At 60.3% G+C, this 16,808-nt stretch overlaps 1 protein-coding gene across 1 annotated transcript in view; it reads left to right on the top strand.

The window, feature by feature from the left end:
* slc35b2 (solute carrier family 35 member B2) overlaps positions 1-14,344 on the top strand; it is a 208,876-nt gene extending 194,532 nt beyond the window's left edge. Inside the window, exon 2 of the mRNA XM_085998107.1 lies at positions 11,592-14,344. Coding sequence (XP_085854233.1) covers positions 11,631-12,527 — 897 coding nt within the window. The 5' untranslated portion in view covers positions 11,592-11,630 and the 3' untranslated portion in view covers positions 12,528-14,344. The remainder of the gene's footprint in view (positions 1-11,591) is intronic.
* The last annotated feature ends 2,464 nt before the right edge of the window (positions 14,345-16,808 follow it).

Genomic DNA, 16,808 nt, shown 5'->3' with positions numbered 1-16,808 from the left:
AATGCTCTCCTCAGTCCCATTCCACTGTTCCCTCTCTGAACGCTCTCCTCAGTCCCATTCCCCTGTGCCCGCTCTCTGAACGCTCTCCTCAGTCCCATTCCCCTGTGCCCGCTCTCTGAACGCTCTCCTCAGTCCCATTCCCCTGTGCCCTCTCTCTGAACGCTCTCCTCAGTCCCATTCCCCTGTGCCCTCCCTCTGAATGCTCTCCTCAGTCCCATTCCACTGTTCCCTCTCTGAACGCTCTCCTCAGTCCCATTCCCCTGTGCACTCTCTCTGAACGCTCTCCTCAGTCCCATTCCCCTGTGCTCTCTCTCTGAACACTCTGCTCGGTCCCATTCCCCTGTGCCCTCTCTCTGAACGCTCTCCTCAGTCCCATTCCCCTGTGCCCTCTCTCTGAACGCTCTCCTCAGTCCCATTCCCCTGTGCCCTCTCTCTGTACGCTCCCCTCAGTCCCATTCCCTTGTGCCCTCTCTCTGAACGCTCTCATCAGTCCCATTCCCCTGTGCCCTCTCTCTGAACGTTCTCCTCAGTCCCATTCCCCTGTGCCCTCTCTCTGTATGCTCCCCTCAGTCCCATTCCCCTGTGCCCTCTCTGAACGTTCCCCTCAGTCCCATTCCCCTGTGCCCACTCTCTGAACGCTCTCCTCAGTCCCATTCCCGTGCCCACTCTGAACGCTCTCCTCAGTCCCATTCCCCTGTGCCCCCTCTCTGAACGCTCTCCTCAGTCCCATTCCCCTGTGCCCGCTCTCTGAACGAGTTCCCCTCAGTCCCATTCCCCTGTGCCCTCTCTCTGAACGAGTTCCCCTCAGTCACATTTCCCTGTGCCCTCTCTCTGAACGGTCTCCTCAGTCCCATTCCCCTGTGCCCTCTCTCTGAACGCTCTCCTCAGTCCCATTCCCCTGTGCCCTCTCTCTGAACGCTCCCCTCAGTCCCATTCCCCTGTGCCATCTCTCTGAACGCTCCCCTCAGTCCCATTCCCCTGTGCCCTCTCTCTGAACGCTCTCCTCAGTCCCATTCCCCTGTGCCCTCTCTCTGAACACTCCCCTCAGTCCCATTCCCCTGTGCCCTCTCTCTGAACGCTCTCCTCAGTCCCATTCCCCTGTGCCCTCTCTCTGAACGCTCTCCTCAGTCCCATTCCCGTGCCCTCTCTGAACGCTCTCCTCAGTCCCATTCCCCTGTGCCCTCTCTCTGAACGCTCTCCTCAGTCCCATTCCCCTGTGTCCTCTCTCTGAACGCTCTCCTCAGTCCCATTCCCCTGTGCCCTCTATCTGAACGCTCTCCTCAGTCCCATTCCCCCGTGCCCTCTCTCTGAACGTTCCCCTCAGTCCCATTCCCCTGTGCCCTCTCTCTGAACCCTCTCCTCAGTCCCATTCCCGTGCCCTCTCTGAACGCTCTCCTCAGTCCCATTCCCCTGTGCCCTCTCTCTGAACGCTCTCAGTCCCATTCCCCTGTGCCCTCTCTCTGAACGCTCTCCTCAGTCCCATTCCCCTGTGCCCTCTCTCTGAACGCTCTCCTCAGTCCCATTCACCTGTGCCCTTTCTCTGAACGCTCTCCTCAGTCCCATTCCCGTGCCCTCTCTCTGAACGCTCCCCTCAGTCCCATTCCCCTGTGCCCTCTCTCTGAACGCTCTCCTCAGTCCCATTCCCGTGCCCTCTCTCTGAACGCTCTCCTCAGTCCCATTCCCCTGTGCCCTCTCTCTGAACACTCTCCTCAGTCCCATTCCCCTGTGCCCTCTCTCTGAAGGCTCTCCTCAGTCCCATTCCCCTGTGCCCTCTCTCTGAACGCTCTCCTCAGTCCCATTCCCCTGTGCCCTCTCTCTGAACGCTCCCCCTCAGTCCCATTCCCCTGTGCCCTCTCTCTGAACGCTCTCCTCAGTCCCATTCCCCTGTGCCCTCTCTCTGAACGCTCTCCTCAGTCCCATTCCCCTGTGCCCTCTCTCTGAAGGCTCTCCTCAGTCCCATTCCCCTGTGCCCTCTCTCTGAACGCTCTCCTCAGTCCCATTCCCCTGTGCCCTCTCTCTGAACGCTCCCCTCAGTCCCATTCCCCTGTGCCCTCTCTCTGAACGCTCTCCTCAGTCCCATTCCCCTGTGCCCCCTCTCTGAACGCTCTCCTGAGTCCCATTCCCCTGTGCCCTCTCTCTGAACGCTCTCCTCAGTCCCATTCCCCTGTGCCCCCTCTCTGAACGCTCTCCTCAGTCCCATTCCCCTGTGCCCTCTCTCTGAATGCTCTCCTCAGTCCCATTCCCCTGTGCCCCCTCTCTGAACGCTCTCCTCAGTCCCATTCCCCTGTGCCCTCTCTCTGAACGTTCTCCTCAGTCCCATTCCCCTGTGCCCTCCCTCTGAACGCTCTCCTCAGTCCCATTCCACTGTGCCCTCTCTCTGAATGCTCTCCTCAGTCCCATTCCCCTGTGCCCCCTCTCTGAACGCTCTCCTCAGTCCCATTCCCCTGTGCCCTCTCTCTGAATGCTCTCCTCAGTCCCATTCCCCTGTGCCCCCTCTCTGAACGCTCTCCTCAGTCCCATTCCCCTGTGCCCTCTCTCTGAACGCTCTCCTCAGTCCCATTCCCCTGTGCCCGCTCTCTGAACGCTCTCCTCAGTCCCATTCCCCTGTGCCCGCTCTCTGAACGCTCTCCTCAGTCCCATTCCCCTGTGCCCTCTCTCTGAACGCTCTCCTCAGTCCCATTCCCCTGTGCCCGCTCTCTGAATGCTCACCTCAGTCCCATTCCCCTGTGCCCTCTCTCTGAACGAGTTCCCCTCAGTCCAATTTCCCTGTGCCCTCTCTCTGAACGCTCTCCTCAGTCCCATTCCCCTGTGCCCTCTCTGAACGCTCTCCTCAGTCTCATTCCCCTGTGCCCTCTGAACGCTCTCCTCAGTCTCATTCCCCTGTGCCCTCTGAACGCTCTCCTCAGTCCCATTCCCCTGTGCCCTCTCTGAACGCTCTCCTCAGTCTCATTCCCCTGTGCCCTCTGAACGCTCTCCTCAGTCCCATTCCCGTGCCCTCTGAACGCTCTCCTCAGTCCCATTCCCCTGTGCCCTCTCTCTGAACACTCTCCTCAGTCCCATTCCCCTGTGCCCTCTGAACGCTCTCCTCAGTCCCATTCCCCTGTGCCCTCTCTCTGAACGTTCTCCTCAGTCCCATTCCCCTGTGCCCTCTCTCTGAACGCTCTCCTCAGTCCCAATCCCGTGCCCTCTCTCTGAACGCTCCCCTCAGTCCCATTCCCCTGTGCCCTCTCTCTGAACGCTCTCCTCAGTCCCATTCCCCTGTGCCCTCTCTCTGAACGAGCTCTCCTCAGTCCCATTCCCCTGTGCACTCTCGCTGAACGCTCTCCTCAGTCCCATTCCCCTGTGCCCTCTCTCTGAACGCTCTCAGTCCCATTCCCCTGTGCCCTCTCTCTGAACACTCTGCTCGGTCCCATTCCCCTGTGCCCTCTCTCTGAACGCTCTCCTCAGTCCCATTCCCCTGTGCCCTCTCTCTGAACGCTCTCCTCAGTCCCATTCCCCTGTGCCCTCTCTCTGTACGCTCCCCTCAGTCCCATTCCCCTGTGCCCTCTCTCTGAATGCTCCCCTCAGTCCCATTCCCCTGTGCCCTCTCTGAACGTTCCCCTCAGTCCCATTCCCCTGTGCCCTCTCTCTGAACGCTCTCCTCAGTCCCATTCCCGTGCCCACTCTGAACGCTCCCCTCAGTCCCATTCCCCTGTGCCCCCTCTCTGAACGCTCCCCTCAGTCCCATTTCCCTGTGCCCTCTCTCTGAATGCTCTCCTCAGTCCCATTCCCCTGTGCCCCCTCTCTGAACGCTCTCCTCAGTCCCATTCCCCTGTGCCCGCTCTCTGAACGAGTTCCCCTCAGTCCCATTCCCCTGTGCCCTCTCTCTGAACGAGTTCCCCTCAGTCCCATTTCCCTGTGCCCTCTCTCTGAACGCTCTCCTCAGTCCCATTCCCCTGTGCCCTCTCTCTGAACGCTCTCCTCAGTCCCATTCCCCTGTGCCCTCTCTCTGAACGCTCTCCTCAGTCCCATTCCCGTGCCCTCTCTCTGAACGCTCTCCTCAGTCCCATTCCCCTGTGCCCTCTCTCTGAACGCTCTCCTCAGTCCCATTCCCCTGTGACCTCTCTCTGAACGCTCTCCTCAGTCCCATTCCCCTGTGCCTTCTCTGAACGCTCCCCTCAGTCCCATTCCCCTGTGCCCTCTCTCTGAACGCTCCCCTCAGTCCCATTCCCCTGTGCCCTCTCTCTGAACGCTCTCCTCAGTCCCATTCTCCTGCGCCCTCTCTCTGAATGCTCTCCTCAGTCCCATTCCCGTGCCCTCTCTCTGAACGCTCTCCTCAGTCCCATACCCCTGTGCCCTCTCTCTGAACGCTCTCCTCAGTCCCATTCTCCTGCGCCCTCTCTCTGAACGCTCTCCTCGGTCCCATTCCCCTGTGCCCTCTCTCTGAACGCTCTCCTCAGTCCCATTCCCCAGTGCCCTCTCTCTGAACGCTCTCCTCAGTCCCATTCCCCTGTGCCCTCTCTCTGAACGCTCTCCTCAGTCCCATTCCCCTGTGCCCTCTCTCTGAACGCTCTCCTCAGTCTCATTCCCCGTGCCCTCTCTCTGAACGCTCTCCTCAGTCCCATTCCCCTGTGCCCTCTCTCTGAACGCTCTCCTCAGTCCCATTCCCGTGCCCTCTCTCTGAACACTCTCCTCAGTCCCATTCCCCTGTGCCCTCTCTCTGAACGCTCCCCTCAGTCCCATTCCCTCTCTGAACGCTGCCCTCCGTCCCATTCCCCTGTGCCCTCTCTCTGAATGCTCTCCTCAGTCCCATTCCCGTGCCCTCTCTCTGAACGCTCTCCTCAGTCCCATTCCCCTGTGCCCTCTCTCTGAACACTCTCCTCAGTCCCATTCCCCTGTGCCCTCTCTCTGAAGGCTCTCCTCAGTCCCATTCCCCTGTGCCCTCTCTCTGAACGCTCTCCTCAGTCCCATTCCCCTGTGCCCTCTCTCTGAACGCTCCCCTCAGTCCCATTCCCCTGTGCCCTCTCTCTGAACGCCCTCCTCAGTCCCATTCCCCTGTGCCCTCTCTCTGAACGCTCTCCTCAGTCCCATTCCCCTGTGCCCTCTCTCTGAAGGCTCTCCTCAGTCCCATTCCCCTGTGCCCTCTCTCTGAACGCTCTCCTCAGTCCCATTCCCCTGTGCCCTCTCTCTGAACGCTCCCCTCAGTCCCATTCCCCTGTGCCCTCTCTCTGAACGCTCTCCTCAGTCCCATTCCCCTGTGCCCCCTCTCTGAACGCTCTCCTCAGTCCCATTCCCCTGTGCCCTCTCTCTGAACGCTCTCCTCAGTCCCATTCCCCTGTGCCCCCTCTCTGAACGCTCTCCTCAGTCCCATTCCCCTGTGCCCTCTCTCTGAACGCTCCCCTCAGTCCCATTCCCCTGTGCCCTCTCTCTGAATGCTCTCCTCAGTCCCATTCCCCTGTGCCCCCTCTCTGAACGCTCTCCTCAGTCCCATTCCCCTGTGCCCTCTCTCTGAACGTTCTCCTCAGTCCCATTCCCCTGTGCCCTCCCTCTGAACGCTCTCCTCAGTCCCATTCCACTGTGCCCTCTCTCTGAATGCTCTCCTCAGTCCCATTCCCCTGTGCCCCCTCTCTGAACGCTCTCCTCAGTCCCATTCCCCTGTGCCCTCTCTCTGAATGCTCTCCTCAGTCCCATTCCCCTGTGCCCCCTCTCTGAACGCTCTCCTCAGTCCCATTCCCCTGTGCCCTCTCTCTGAACGTTCTCCTCAGTCCCATTCCCCTGTGCCCTCCCTCTGAATGCTCTCCTCAGTCCCATTCCACTGTTCCCTCTCTGAACGCTCTCCTCAGTCCCATTCCCCTGTGCCCGCTCTCTGAACGCTCTCCTCAGTCCCATTCCCCTGTGCCCGCTCTCTGAACGCTCTCCTCAGTCCCATTCCCCTGTGCCCTCTCTCTGAACGCTCTCCTCAGTCCCATTCCCCTGTGCCCGCTCTCTGAATGCTCACCTCAGTCCCATTCCCCTGTGCCCTCCCTCTGAATGCTCTCCTCAGTCCCATTCCACTGTTCCCTCTCTGAACGCTCTCCTCAGTCCCATTCCCCTGTGCCCGCTCTCTGAACGCTCTCCTCAGTCCCATTCCCCTGTGCACTCTCTCTGAACGCTCTCCTCAGTCCCATTCCCCTGTGCTCTCTCTCTGAACACTCTGCTCGGTCCCATTCCCATGTGCCCTCTCTCTGAACGCTCTCCTCAGTCCCATTCCCCTGTGCCCTCTCTCTGAACGCTCTCCTCAGTCCCATTCCCCTGTGCCCTCTCTCTGTACGCTCCCCTCAGTCCCATTCCCTTGTGCCCTCTCTCTGAACGCTCTCATCAGTCCCATTCCCCTGTGCCCTCTCTCTGAACGTTCTCCTCAGTCCCATTCCCCTGTGCCCTCTCTCTGTATGCTCCCCTCAGTCCCATTCCCCTGTGCCCTCTCTGAACGTTCCCCTCAGTCCCATTCCCCTGTGCCCACTCTCTGAACGCTCTCCTCAGTCCCATTCCCGTGCCCACTCTGAACGCTCTCCTCAGTCCCATTCCCCTGTGCCCCCTCTCTGAACGCTCTCCTCAGTCCCATTCCCCTGTGCCCGCTCTCTGAACGAGTTCCCCTCAGTCCCATTCCCCTGTGCCCTCTCTCTGAACGAGTTCCCCTCAGTCACATTTCCCTGTGCCCTCTCTCTGAACGGTCTCCTCAGTCCCATTCCCCTGTGCCCTCTCTCTGAACGCTCTCCTCAGTCCCATTCCCCTGTGCCCTCTCTCTGAACGCTCCCCTCAGTCCCATTCCCCTGTGCCATCTCTCTGAACGCTCCCCTCAGTCCCATTCCCCTGTGCCCTCTCTCTGAACGCTCTCCTCAGTCCCATTCCCCTGTGCCCTCTCTCTGAACACTCCCCTCAGTCCCATTCCCCTGTGCCCTCTCTCTGAACGCTCTCCTCAGTCCCATTCCCCTGTGCCCTCTCTCTGAACGCTCTCCTCAGTCCCATTCCCGTGCCCTCTCTGAACGCTCTCCTCAGTCCCATTCCCCTGTGCCCTCTCTCTGAACGCTCTCCTCAGTCCCATTCCCCTGTGCCCTCTCTCTGAACGCTCTCCTCAGTCCCATTCCCCTGTGCCCTCTATCTGAACGCTCTCCTCAGTCCCATTCCCCCGTGCCCTCTCTCTGAACGTTCCCCTCAGTCCCATTCCCCTGTGCCCTCTCTCTGAACGCTCTCCTCAGTCCCATTCCCGTGCCCTCTCTGAACGCTCTCCTCAGTCCCATTCCCCTGTGCCCTCTCTCTGAACGCTCTCAGTCCCATTCCCCTGTGCCCTCTCTCTGAACGCTCTCCTCAGTCCCATTCCCCTGTGCCCTCTCTCTGAACGCTCTCCTCAGTCCCATTCACCTGTGCCCTTTCTCTGAACGCTCTCCTCAGTCCCATTCCCGTGCCCTCTCTCTGAACGCTCCCCTCAGTCCCATTCCCCTGTGCCCTCTCTCTGAACGCTCTCCTCAGTCCCATTCCCGTGCCCTCTCTCTGAACGCTCTCCTCAGTCCCATTCCCCTGTGCCCTCTCTCTGAACACTCTCCTCAGTCCCATTCCCCTGTGCCCTCTCTCTGAAGGCTCTCCTCAGTCCCATTCCCCTGTGCCCTCTCTCTGAACGCTCTCCTCAGTCCCATTCCCCTGTGCCCTCTCTCTGAACGCTCCCCCTCAGTCCCATTCCCCTGTGCCCTCTCTCTGAACGCTCTCCTCAGTCCCATTCCCCTGTGCCCTCTCTCTGAACGCTCTCCTCAGTCCCATTCCCCTGTGCCCTCTCTCTGAAGGCTCTCCTCAGTCCCATTCCCCTGTGCCCTCTCTCTGAACGCTCTCCTCAGTCCCATTCCCCTGTGCCCTCTCTCTGAACGCTCCCCTCAGTCCCATTCCCCTGTGCCCTCTCTCTGAACGCTCTCCTCAGTCCCATTCCCCTGTGCCCCCTCTCTGAACGCTCTCCTCAGTCCCATTCCCCTGTGCCCTCTCTCTGAACGCTCTCCTCAGTCCCATTCCCCTGTGCCCCCTCTCTGAACGCTCTCCTCAGTCCCATTCCCCTGTGCCCTCTCTCTGAATGCTCTCCTCAGTCCCATTCCCCTGTGCCCCCTCTCTGAACGCTCTCCTCAGTCCCATTCCCCTGTGCCCTCTCTCTGAACGTTCTCCTCAGTCCCATTCCCCTGTGCCCTCCCTCTGAACGCTCTCCTCAGTCCCATTCCACTGTGCCCTCTCTCTGAATGCTCTCCTCAGTCCCATTCCCCTGTGCCCCCTCTCTGAACGCTCTCCTCAGTCCCATTCCCCTGTGCCCTCTCTCTGAATGCTCTCCTCAGTCCCATTCCCCTGTGCCCCCTCTCTGAACGCTCTCCTCAGTCCCATTCCCCTGTGCCCTCTCTCTGAACGTTCTCCTCAGTCCCATTCCCCTGTGCCCTCCCTCTGAATGCTCTCCTCAGTCCCATTCCACTGTTCCCTCTCTGAACGCTCTCCTCAGTCCCATTCCCCTGTGCCCGCTCTCTGAACACTCTCCTCAGTCCCATTCCCCTGTGCCCGCTCTCTGAACGCTCTCCTCAGTCCCATTCCCCTGTGCCCTCTCTCTGAACGCTCTCCTCAGTCCCATTCCCCTGTGCCCGCTCTCTGAATGCTCACCTCAGTCCCATTCCCCTGTGCCCTCTCTCTGAACGAGTTCCCCTCAGTCCAATTTCCCTGTGCCCTCTCTCTGAACGCTCTCCTCAGTCCCATTCCCCTGTGCCCTCTCTGAACGCTCTCCTCAGTCTCATTCCCCTGTGCCCTCTGAACGCTCTCCTCAGTCTCATTCCCCTGTGCCCTCTGAACGCTCTCCTCAGTCCCATTCCCCTGTGCCCTCTCTGAACGCTCTCCTCAGTCTCATTCCCCTGTGCCCTCTGAACGCTCTCCTCAGTCCCATTCCCGTGCCCTCTGAACGCTCTCCTCAGTCCCATTCCCCTGTGCCCTCTCTCTGAACACTCTCCTCAGTCCCATTCCCCTGTGCCCTCTGAACGCTCTCCTCAGTCCCATTCCCCTGTGCCCTCTCTCTGAACGTTCTCCTCAGTCCCATTCCCCTGTGCCCTCTCTCTGAACGCTCTCCTCAGTCCCAATCCCGTGCCCTCTCTCTGAACGCTCCCCTCAGTCCCATTCCCCTGTGCCCTCTCTCTGAACGCTCTCCTCAGTCCCATTCCCCTGTGCCCTCTCTCTGAACGAGCTCTCCTCAGTCCCATTCCCCTGTGCACTCTCGCTGAACGCTCTCCTCAGTCCCATTCCCCTGTGCCCTCTCTCTGAACGCTCTCAGTCCCATTCCCCTGTGCCCTCTCTCTGAACACTCTGCTCGGTCCCATTCCCCTGTGCCCTCTCTCTGAACGCTCTCCTCAGTCCCATTCCCCTGTGCCCTCTCTCTGAACGCTCTCCTCAGTCCCATTCCCCTGTGCCCTCTCTCTGTACGCTCCCCTCAGTCCCATTCCCCTGTGCCCTCTCTCTGAATGCTCCCCTCAGTCCCATTCCCCTGTGCCCTCTCTGAACGTTCCCCTCAGTCCCATTCCCCTGTGCCCTCTCTCTGAATGCTCTCCTCAGTCCCATTCCCCTGTGCCCCCTCTCTGAACGCTCTCCTCAGTCCCATTCCCCTGTGCCCGCTCTCTGAACGCTCCCCTCAGTCCCATTTCCCTGTGCCCTCTCTCTGAATGCTCTCCTCAGTCCCATTCCCCTGTGCCCCCTCTCTGAACGCTCTCCTCAGTCCCATTCCCCTGTGCCCGCTCTCTGAACGAGTTCCCCTCAGTCCCATTCCCCTGTGCCCTCTCTCTGAACGAGTTCCCCTCAGTCCCATTTCCCTGTGCCCTCTCTCTGAACGCTCTCCTCAGTCCCATTCCCCTGTGCCCTCTCTCTGAACGCTCTCCTCAGTCCCATTCCCCTGTGCCCTCTCTCTGAACGCTCTCCTCAGTCCCATTCCCGTGCCCTCTCTCTGAACGCTCTCCTCAGTCCCATTCCCCTGTGCCCTCTCTCTGAACGCTCTCCTCAGTCCCATTCCCCTGTGACCTCTCTCTGAACGCTCTCCTCAGTCCCATTCCCCTGTGCCTTCTCTGAACGCTCCCCTCAGTCCCATTCCCCTGTGCCCTCTCTCTGAACGCTCCCCTCAGTCCCATTCCCCTGTGCCCTCTCTCTGAACGCTCTCCTCAGTCCCATTCTCCTGCGCCCTCTCTCTGAATGCTCTCCTCAGTCCCATTCCCGTGCCCTCTCTCTGAACGCTCTCCTCAGTCCCATACCCCTGTGCCCTCTCTCTGAACGCTCTCCTCAGTCCCATTCTCCTGCGCCCTCTCTCTGAACGCTCTCCTCGGTCCCATTCCCCTGTGCCCTCTCTCTGAACGCTCTCCTCAGTCCCATTCCCCAGTGCCCTCTCTCTGAACGCTCTCCTCAGTCCCATTCCCCTGTGCCCTCTCTCTGAACGCTCTCCTCAGTCCCATTCCCCTGTGCCCTCTCTCTGAACGCTCTCCTCAGTCTCATTCCCCGTGCCCTCTCTCTGAACGCTCTCCTCAGTCCCATTCCCCTGTGCCCTCTCTCTGAACGCTCTCCTCAGTCCCATTCCCGTGCCCTCTCTCTGAACACTCTCCTCAGTCCCATTCCCCTGTGCCCTCTCTCTGAACGCTCCCCTCAGTCCCATTCCCTCTCTGAACGCTGCCCTCCGTCCCATTCCCCTGTGCCCTCTCTCTGAATGCTCTCCTCAGTCCCATTCCCGTGCCCTCTCTCTGAACGCTCTCCTCAGTCCCATTCCCCTGTGCCCTCTCTCTGAACACTCCCCTCAGTCCCATTCCCCTGTGCCCTCTCTCTGAACGCTCTCCTCAGTCCCATTCCCCTGTGCCCTCTCTCTGAACGCTCTCCTCAGTCCCATTCCCCTGTGCCCTCTCTCTGGACGGGTTCCCCTCGGTCCCATTCTCCTGTGCCCTCTCTCTGAACGCTCTCCTCAGTCCCATTCCCCTGTGCCCTCTCTCTGAACGCTCTCCTCAGTCCCATTCCCCTGTGCCCTCTCTCTGAACGCTCCCCTCAGTCCCATTCCCCTGTGCCCTCTCTCTGAACGTTCTCCTCAGTCCCATCCCCGTGCCCTCTCTCTGAACGCTCCCCTCAGTCCCATTCCCCTGTGCCCTCTCTCTGAATGCTCTCCTCAGTCCCATTCCCCTGTGCCCTCTCTCTGAACACTCCCCTCAGTCCCATTCCACGTGCCCTCTCTCTGAACGCTCTCCTCAGTCCCATTTCCCGTGCCCTCTCTCTGGACGGGTTCTCCTCAGTCCCATTCCCCTGCCTTTCCCATTTGGTCTATTGCAGGTGCACTCTGATGTGCTTTGGATCTTAACAGCATATGGCTAAATATTGGGTAGTAATTGTGACCATTGTGGACATGTGATCCGCTTACAGAGAGAGAGAGAAACCGGTAACGCTGAACCCCAAAGAGTATCTAGTGCAGATCCAAAGCTTTGTAAGGAGGACTCCCAGAGATGAAGGGCGACGTGTGACCCACGTCGCCGTCCATTGTCCCTTCCCCCACCCCCACCTTCTGTAGTAGATGTTTCCCATTCAATCGTTGTTTTGTTTGTGTGTTCCAGGTGTCCTACCTGACCTGGGGGGTCCTGCAGGAGCGCGTGATGACCAAGACCTACGGGATGACGGAGACCAGCCCCGGGGTGAAGTTCCACGACTCACAGTTCCTGGTCTTCATGAACCGTATCCTGGCTGTCACGGTGGCAGGCCTGTGCTGTGCCCTGACCAAGCAGCCCCGCCACGGGGCGCCCATGTACAAATACTCCTTCGCCTCGCTCTCTAACATCCTGAGCAGCTGGTGCCAGTACGAGGCCTTGAAGTTCATCAGCTTCCCCACCCAGGTCCTGGCCAAGGCCTCCAAGGTCATTCCCGTCATGCTGATGGGCAAGGTAGTGTCGCACAAGAGCTACGAGTACTGGGAGTACTTGACGGCCATGCTGATCTCTGCTGGAGTCAGCATGTTCCTCCTGTCCAGCACACAGGACAAGCACCCGTCCACCGTCACCACCTTGTCTGGCATTGTGATCCTCGCTGGCTACATAGTCTTTGACAGCTTCACCTCCAACTGGCAGGACGCTCTCTTCAAGTACAAGATGTCCTCAATCCAGATGATGTTCGGGGTCAACCTCTTCTCCTGCCTCTTGACGGTGGGCTCGCTGCTGGAGCAGGGGGCTTTCTTCCAGTCGCTGGGCTTCATGGCGCAGCACCCGGAGTTCGCCCTGCACGCCGGGCTGCTGTCGGTTTGCTCCGCCTGCGGGCAGCTCTTCATCTTCTACACCATTGGCCAGTTCGGAGCTGCTGTCTTCACCATCATCATGACCCTGCGCCAGGCTTTCGCCATCCTCCTCTCCTGCCTCATCTACGGCCACGCGGTCACCCTGGTGGGCGGCTTGGGCCTCGCCATCGTCTTCCTCGCTCTCTTCCTGCGGGTCTACGCCAAGAGCCGCATGAAGATCAAGAAGAGGCCCGCCCAGTGCCAGCCACCTGTGCAGAAGGTGTAGCCGGGGCTTCGCTGCTCTTATTTTGTACGGACAGTTGGCGCACTGGACGGACATGTTTTTATATAAATGTAAATGAAGGGGGTTTCTAGATTGTGGGGGTGAGGGGATTGCAGCGCAGATGGTCCATTAGAAGGTGGAAAGATACCCGCCTGATTTCGCCATTGGGAAGAGGCAAAGCAATAGAGCCAGAGGCGGCAACACCTCCCTGTCTCCCAGAACACGGGTATAGAGCCCCCACCTCACTTGGCTCCAAGCCCCAGAACACACACTCCACCCCTTCCTACCTGCCCCATTGCCAAGTGTGTATGGCCAATCAGAATAGCCCAGTGGGTAGACGCAATGCCTCTTGTACTCAGCCACACAACCCAGCAAGATGCTGGGCTCCACCCCTCAGCCAGGGCTTGGGCCCAGTGTGGGTGTGTTTGCATCTGTCTGTCTGGGTGTGCGCGGGTCTCTGCAGCGTCTGTCTGTCTGTGTGCGTGTTTCTCTGCGGCGTCTGTCTGTCTGTGTGTGCGTGTCTCTCTGCGGCATCTGTCTGCCTGTGTGTGCGTGTCTCTCTGCGGCATCTGTCTGCCTGTGTGTGCGTGTCTCTCTGCGGCATCTGTCTGCCTGTGTGTGCGTGTCTCTCTGCGGCATCTGTCTGCCTGTGTGCGTGTCTCTCTGCGGCATCTGTCTGCCTGTGTGTGCGTGTCTCTCTGCGGCATCTGTCTGCCTGTGTGTGCGTGTCTCTCTGCGGCATCTGTCTGCCTGTGTGTGCGTGTCTCTCTGCGGCATCTGTCTGTCTGTGTGTGCGTGTCTCTCTGCGGCATCTGTCTGCCTGTGTGTGCGTGTCTCTCTGCGGCATCTGTCTGTCTGTGTGTGTGTGTCTCTCTGCGGCATCTGTCTGTCTGTGTGTGCGTGTCTCTCTGCGGCATCTGTCTGTCTGCGCGCGGGTTTCTGCGGCATCTGTCTGTGTGCGTGTCTCTCTCTGCGGCGTCTGTCTGCCTGTGTGTGCGTGTCTCTCTCTGCGGCATCTGTCTGTCTGTGTGTGCGTCTGTCTCTCTGCGTGCATCTGTCTGCCTGTGTGTGCGTGTCTCTCTCTGCGGCGTCTGTCTGTCTGTGTGTGTGCGGGTCTCTCTGCGGCGTCTGTGTGTTTCTGCGGCATCTGTCTGTGTGCGCGGGTCTCTGCGGTGTCTGTGTGTGCGTGTGTCTCTCTGCGGCGTCTGTGTGTGCGTGTGTCTCTGCGGTGTCTGTGTGTGCGCGGGTCTCTGCGTCGTCTGTCTGTGTGTGCGTGTCTCTCTGCGGCGTCTGTGTGTGCGCGGGTCTCTCTGCGGCGTCTGTGTGTTTCTGCGGCATCTCTCTGTGCGCATGTCTCTGCGGCGTCTGTGTGTGCGTGTGTCTCTGCGGCGTCTGTGTGTGCGCGGGTCTCTGCGGTGTCTGTGTGTGCGCGGGTCTCTGCGGTGTCTGTGTGTGCGCGGGTCTCTGCGGTGTCTGCGTGCGGGTCTCTGCGGCATCTGTCTGTGCGCGCGGGTCTCTCCGGGGCATCTGTCTGTGTCTCCCTACAGGTGTGTGTGTGTGTCATTGTATGTGTGTTCTTGTCTGTGTGTGCGCGCACACCCATGCATTTACCTCAGGCGAACACACTATCGGGCACTTCTGTGATGCCCCCCATGGTAAAGTTGCTGCTGACCAATGTTCCCTTTAAGCTGCGGCCGCGCAGATCCTGCGCAATTGGTGAGCGGCGTTTCAATTTAAACAACCGCGCATGTGCGGCCACGCAGCCCAATAAAAAATTAAAGGGAACATTGCTGCTGCTGCTCACTGATTGGCCCCTTGGGCTCCCGATCCATCCCTCGCCCTCCTCCTCCCGATCCATCCCTCGCCCTCCTCCTCCCGATCCATCCCTCGCCCTCCTCCTCCCGATCCATCCCTCGCCCTCCTCCTCCCGATCCATCCCTCGCCCTCCTCCTCCCGATCCATCCCTCGCCATCCTCCTCCCGATCCATCCCTCGCCCTCCTCCTCCCGATCCATCCCTCGCCCTCCTCCTCCCGATCCATCCCTCGCCCTCCTCCTCCCGATCCATCCCTCGCCCTCCTCCTCCCGATCCATCCCTCGCCCTCCTCCTCCCGATCCATCCCTCGCCATCCTCCTCCCGATCCATCCCTCGCCCTCCTCCTCCCGATCCATCCCTCGCCCTCCTCCTCCCGATCCATCCCTCGCCCTCCTCCTCCCGATCCATCCCTCGCCCTCATCCTCCCGATCCATCCCTCGCCCTCATCCTCCCGATCCATCCCTCGCCATCCTCCTCCCGATCCATCCCTCGCCATCCTCCTCCCGATCCATCCCCCGCCCTCCTCCTCCCGATCCATCCCTCGCCCTCCTCCTCCCGATCCATTCCTCGCCCTCCTCCTCCCGATCCATCCCTCGCCCTCCTCCTCCCGATCCATCCCTCGCCCTCCTCCTCCCGATCCATCCCTCGCCCTCATCCTCCCGATCCATCCCTCGCCCTCATCCTCCCGATCCATCCCTCGCCATCCTCCTCCCGATCCAACCCTCGCCATCCTCCTCCCGATCCATCCCTCGCCCTCCTCCCGATCCATCCCTCGCCATCCTCCTCCTGATCCATCCCTCGCCCTCCTCCTCCCGATCCATCCCTCGCCATCCTCCTCCCGATCCATCCCTCGCCCTCATCCTCCCGATCCATCCCTCGCCATCCTCCTCCCGATCCATCCCTCGCCATCCTCCTCCCGATCCATCCCTCGCCATCCTCCTCCCGATCCATCCCTCGCCCTCCTCCTCCCGATCCATCCCTCGCCCTCATCCTCCCGATCCATCCCTCGCCATCCTCCTCCCGATCCATCCCTCGCCCTCCTCCTCCCGATCCATCCCTCGCCCTCCTCCTCCCGATCCATCCCTCGCCCTCCTCCTCCCGATCCATCCCTCGCCCTCCTCCTCCCGATCCATCCCTCGCCATCCTCCTCCCGATCCATCCCTCGCCATCCTCCTCCCGATCCATCCCTCGCCCTCCTCCTCCCGATCCATCCCTCGCCCTCCTCCTCCCGATCCATCCCTCGCCATCCTCCTCCCGATCCATCCCTCGCCCTCCTCCTCCCGATCCATCCCTCGCCCTCCTCCTCCCGATCCATCCCTCGCCCTCCTCCTCCCGATCCATCCCCCGCCCTCCTCCTCCCGATCCATCCCTCGCCCTCCTCCTCCCGATCCATCCCCCGCCCTCCTCCTCCCGATCCATCCCTCGCCCTCCTCCTCCCGATCCATCCCCCGCATCCTCCTCCTGATCCATCCCACGCCCTCCTCCTCCTGATCCATCCCTCGCCATCCTCCTCCCGATCCATCCCTCGCCCTCCTCCTCCCGATCCATCCCTCGCCATCCTCCTCCCGATCCATCCCTCGCCCTCCTCCTCCCGATCCATCCCTCGCCCTCCTCCTCCCGATCCATCCCTCGCCATCCTCCTCCCGATCCATCCCTCGCCCTCCTCCTCCCGATCCATCCCCCGCCCTCCTCCTCCCGATCCATCCCTCGCCCTCCTCCTCCCGATCCATCCCCCGCATCCTCCTCCCGATCCATCCCACGCCCTCCTCCTCCCGATCCATCCCTCGCCCTCCTCCTCCCGATCCATCCCTCGCCCTCCTCCTCCCGATCCATCCCACGCCCTCCTCCTCCCGATCCATCCCACGCCACCCTCCTCCCGATCCATCCCACGCCCTCCTCCTCCCGATCCATCCCACGCCATCCTCCTCCCGATCCATCCCACGCCATCCTCCTCCCGATCCATCCCTCGCCATCCTCCTCCTCCCAATCCCTTTTATGGGAGAGAGTTCCACTCTTCTACCACCCTTTGTGTGAAGAAGTGTTTCCTAACTCTCCTGAATGGCCTGGCTCTGAGTTGAAGGTTATGTCCTTGTCTTGGACAGTGTTCCCTCTAATTTTGTTTTGGGTGGGCGGCCCCTTCAAGCTTCCGCGCATGCGCGGTTTTCCCATTGCGAAACTGGCAAGCGGCCTGCGCGGGGGCTTCAGACAGCTGCACGGTGCACATTTTAACGGGAACATTAGTCCTTGACTCCCCCACCAGCGGAACCAATTTCTATCTATCTACCCCATCAATTCCTTTCAAATCCTAAAAATCTCAATCTAACCCTTGGAGCCCTGGCATCATTCTCGTAAAGCCAAGCTGCACTCCCTCCAAGGCCAGTCTATCCTGAAGGTGCGGTGCCCAGAACCGCACCCAGTACTCCAGGTGTGGTCTACCCAGGGCTCTGTACAGCTGCAGCGTCACTTCCTT

Source organism: Somniosus microcephalus, chromosome 9 (assembly GCF_052327205.1).
Source record: "Somniosus microcephalus isolate GS21.2 chromosome 9, FLI_Smic_1.0, whole genome shotgun sequence".
Classification (NCBI taxonomy): Eukaryota; Metazoa; Chordata; class Chondrichthyes; order Squaliformes; family Somniosidae; genus Somniosus; species Somniosus microcephalus.
This window is presented reverse-complemented; position numbering and strand designations above follow the sequence as displayed.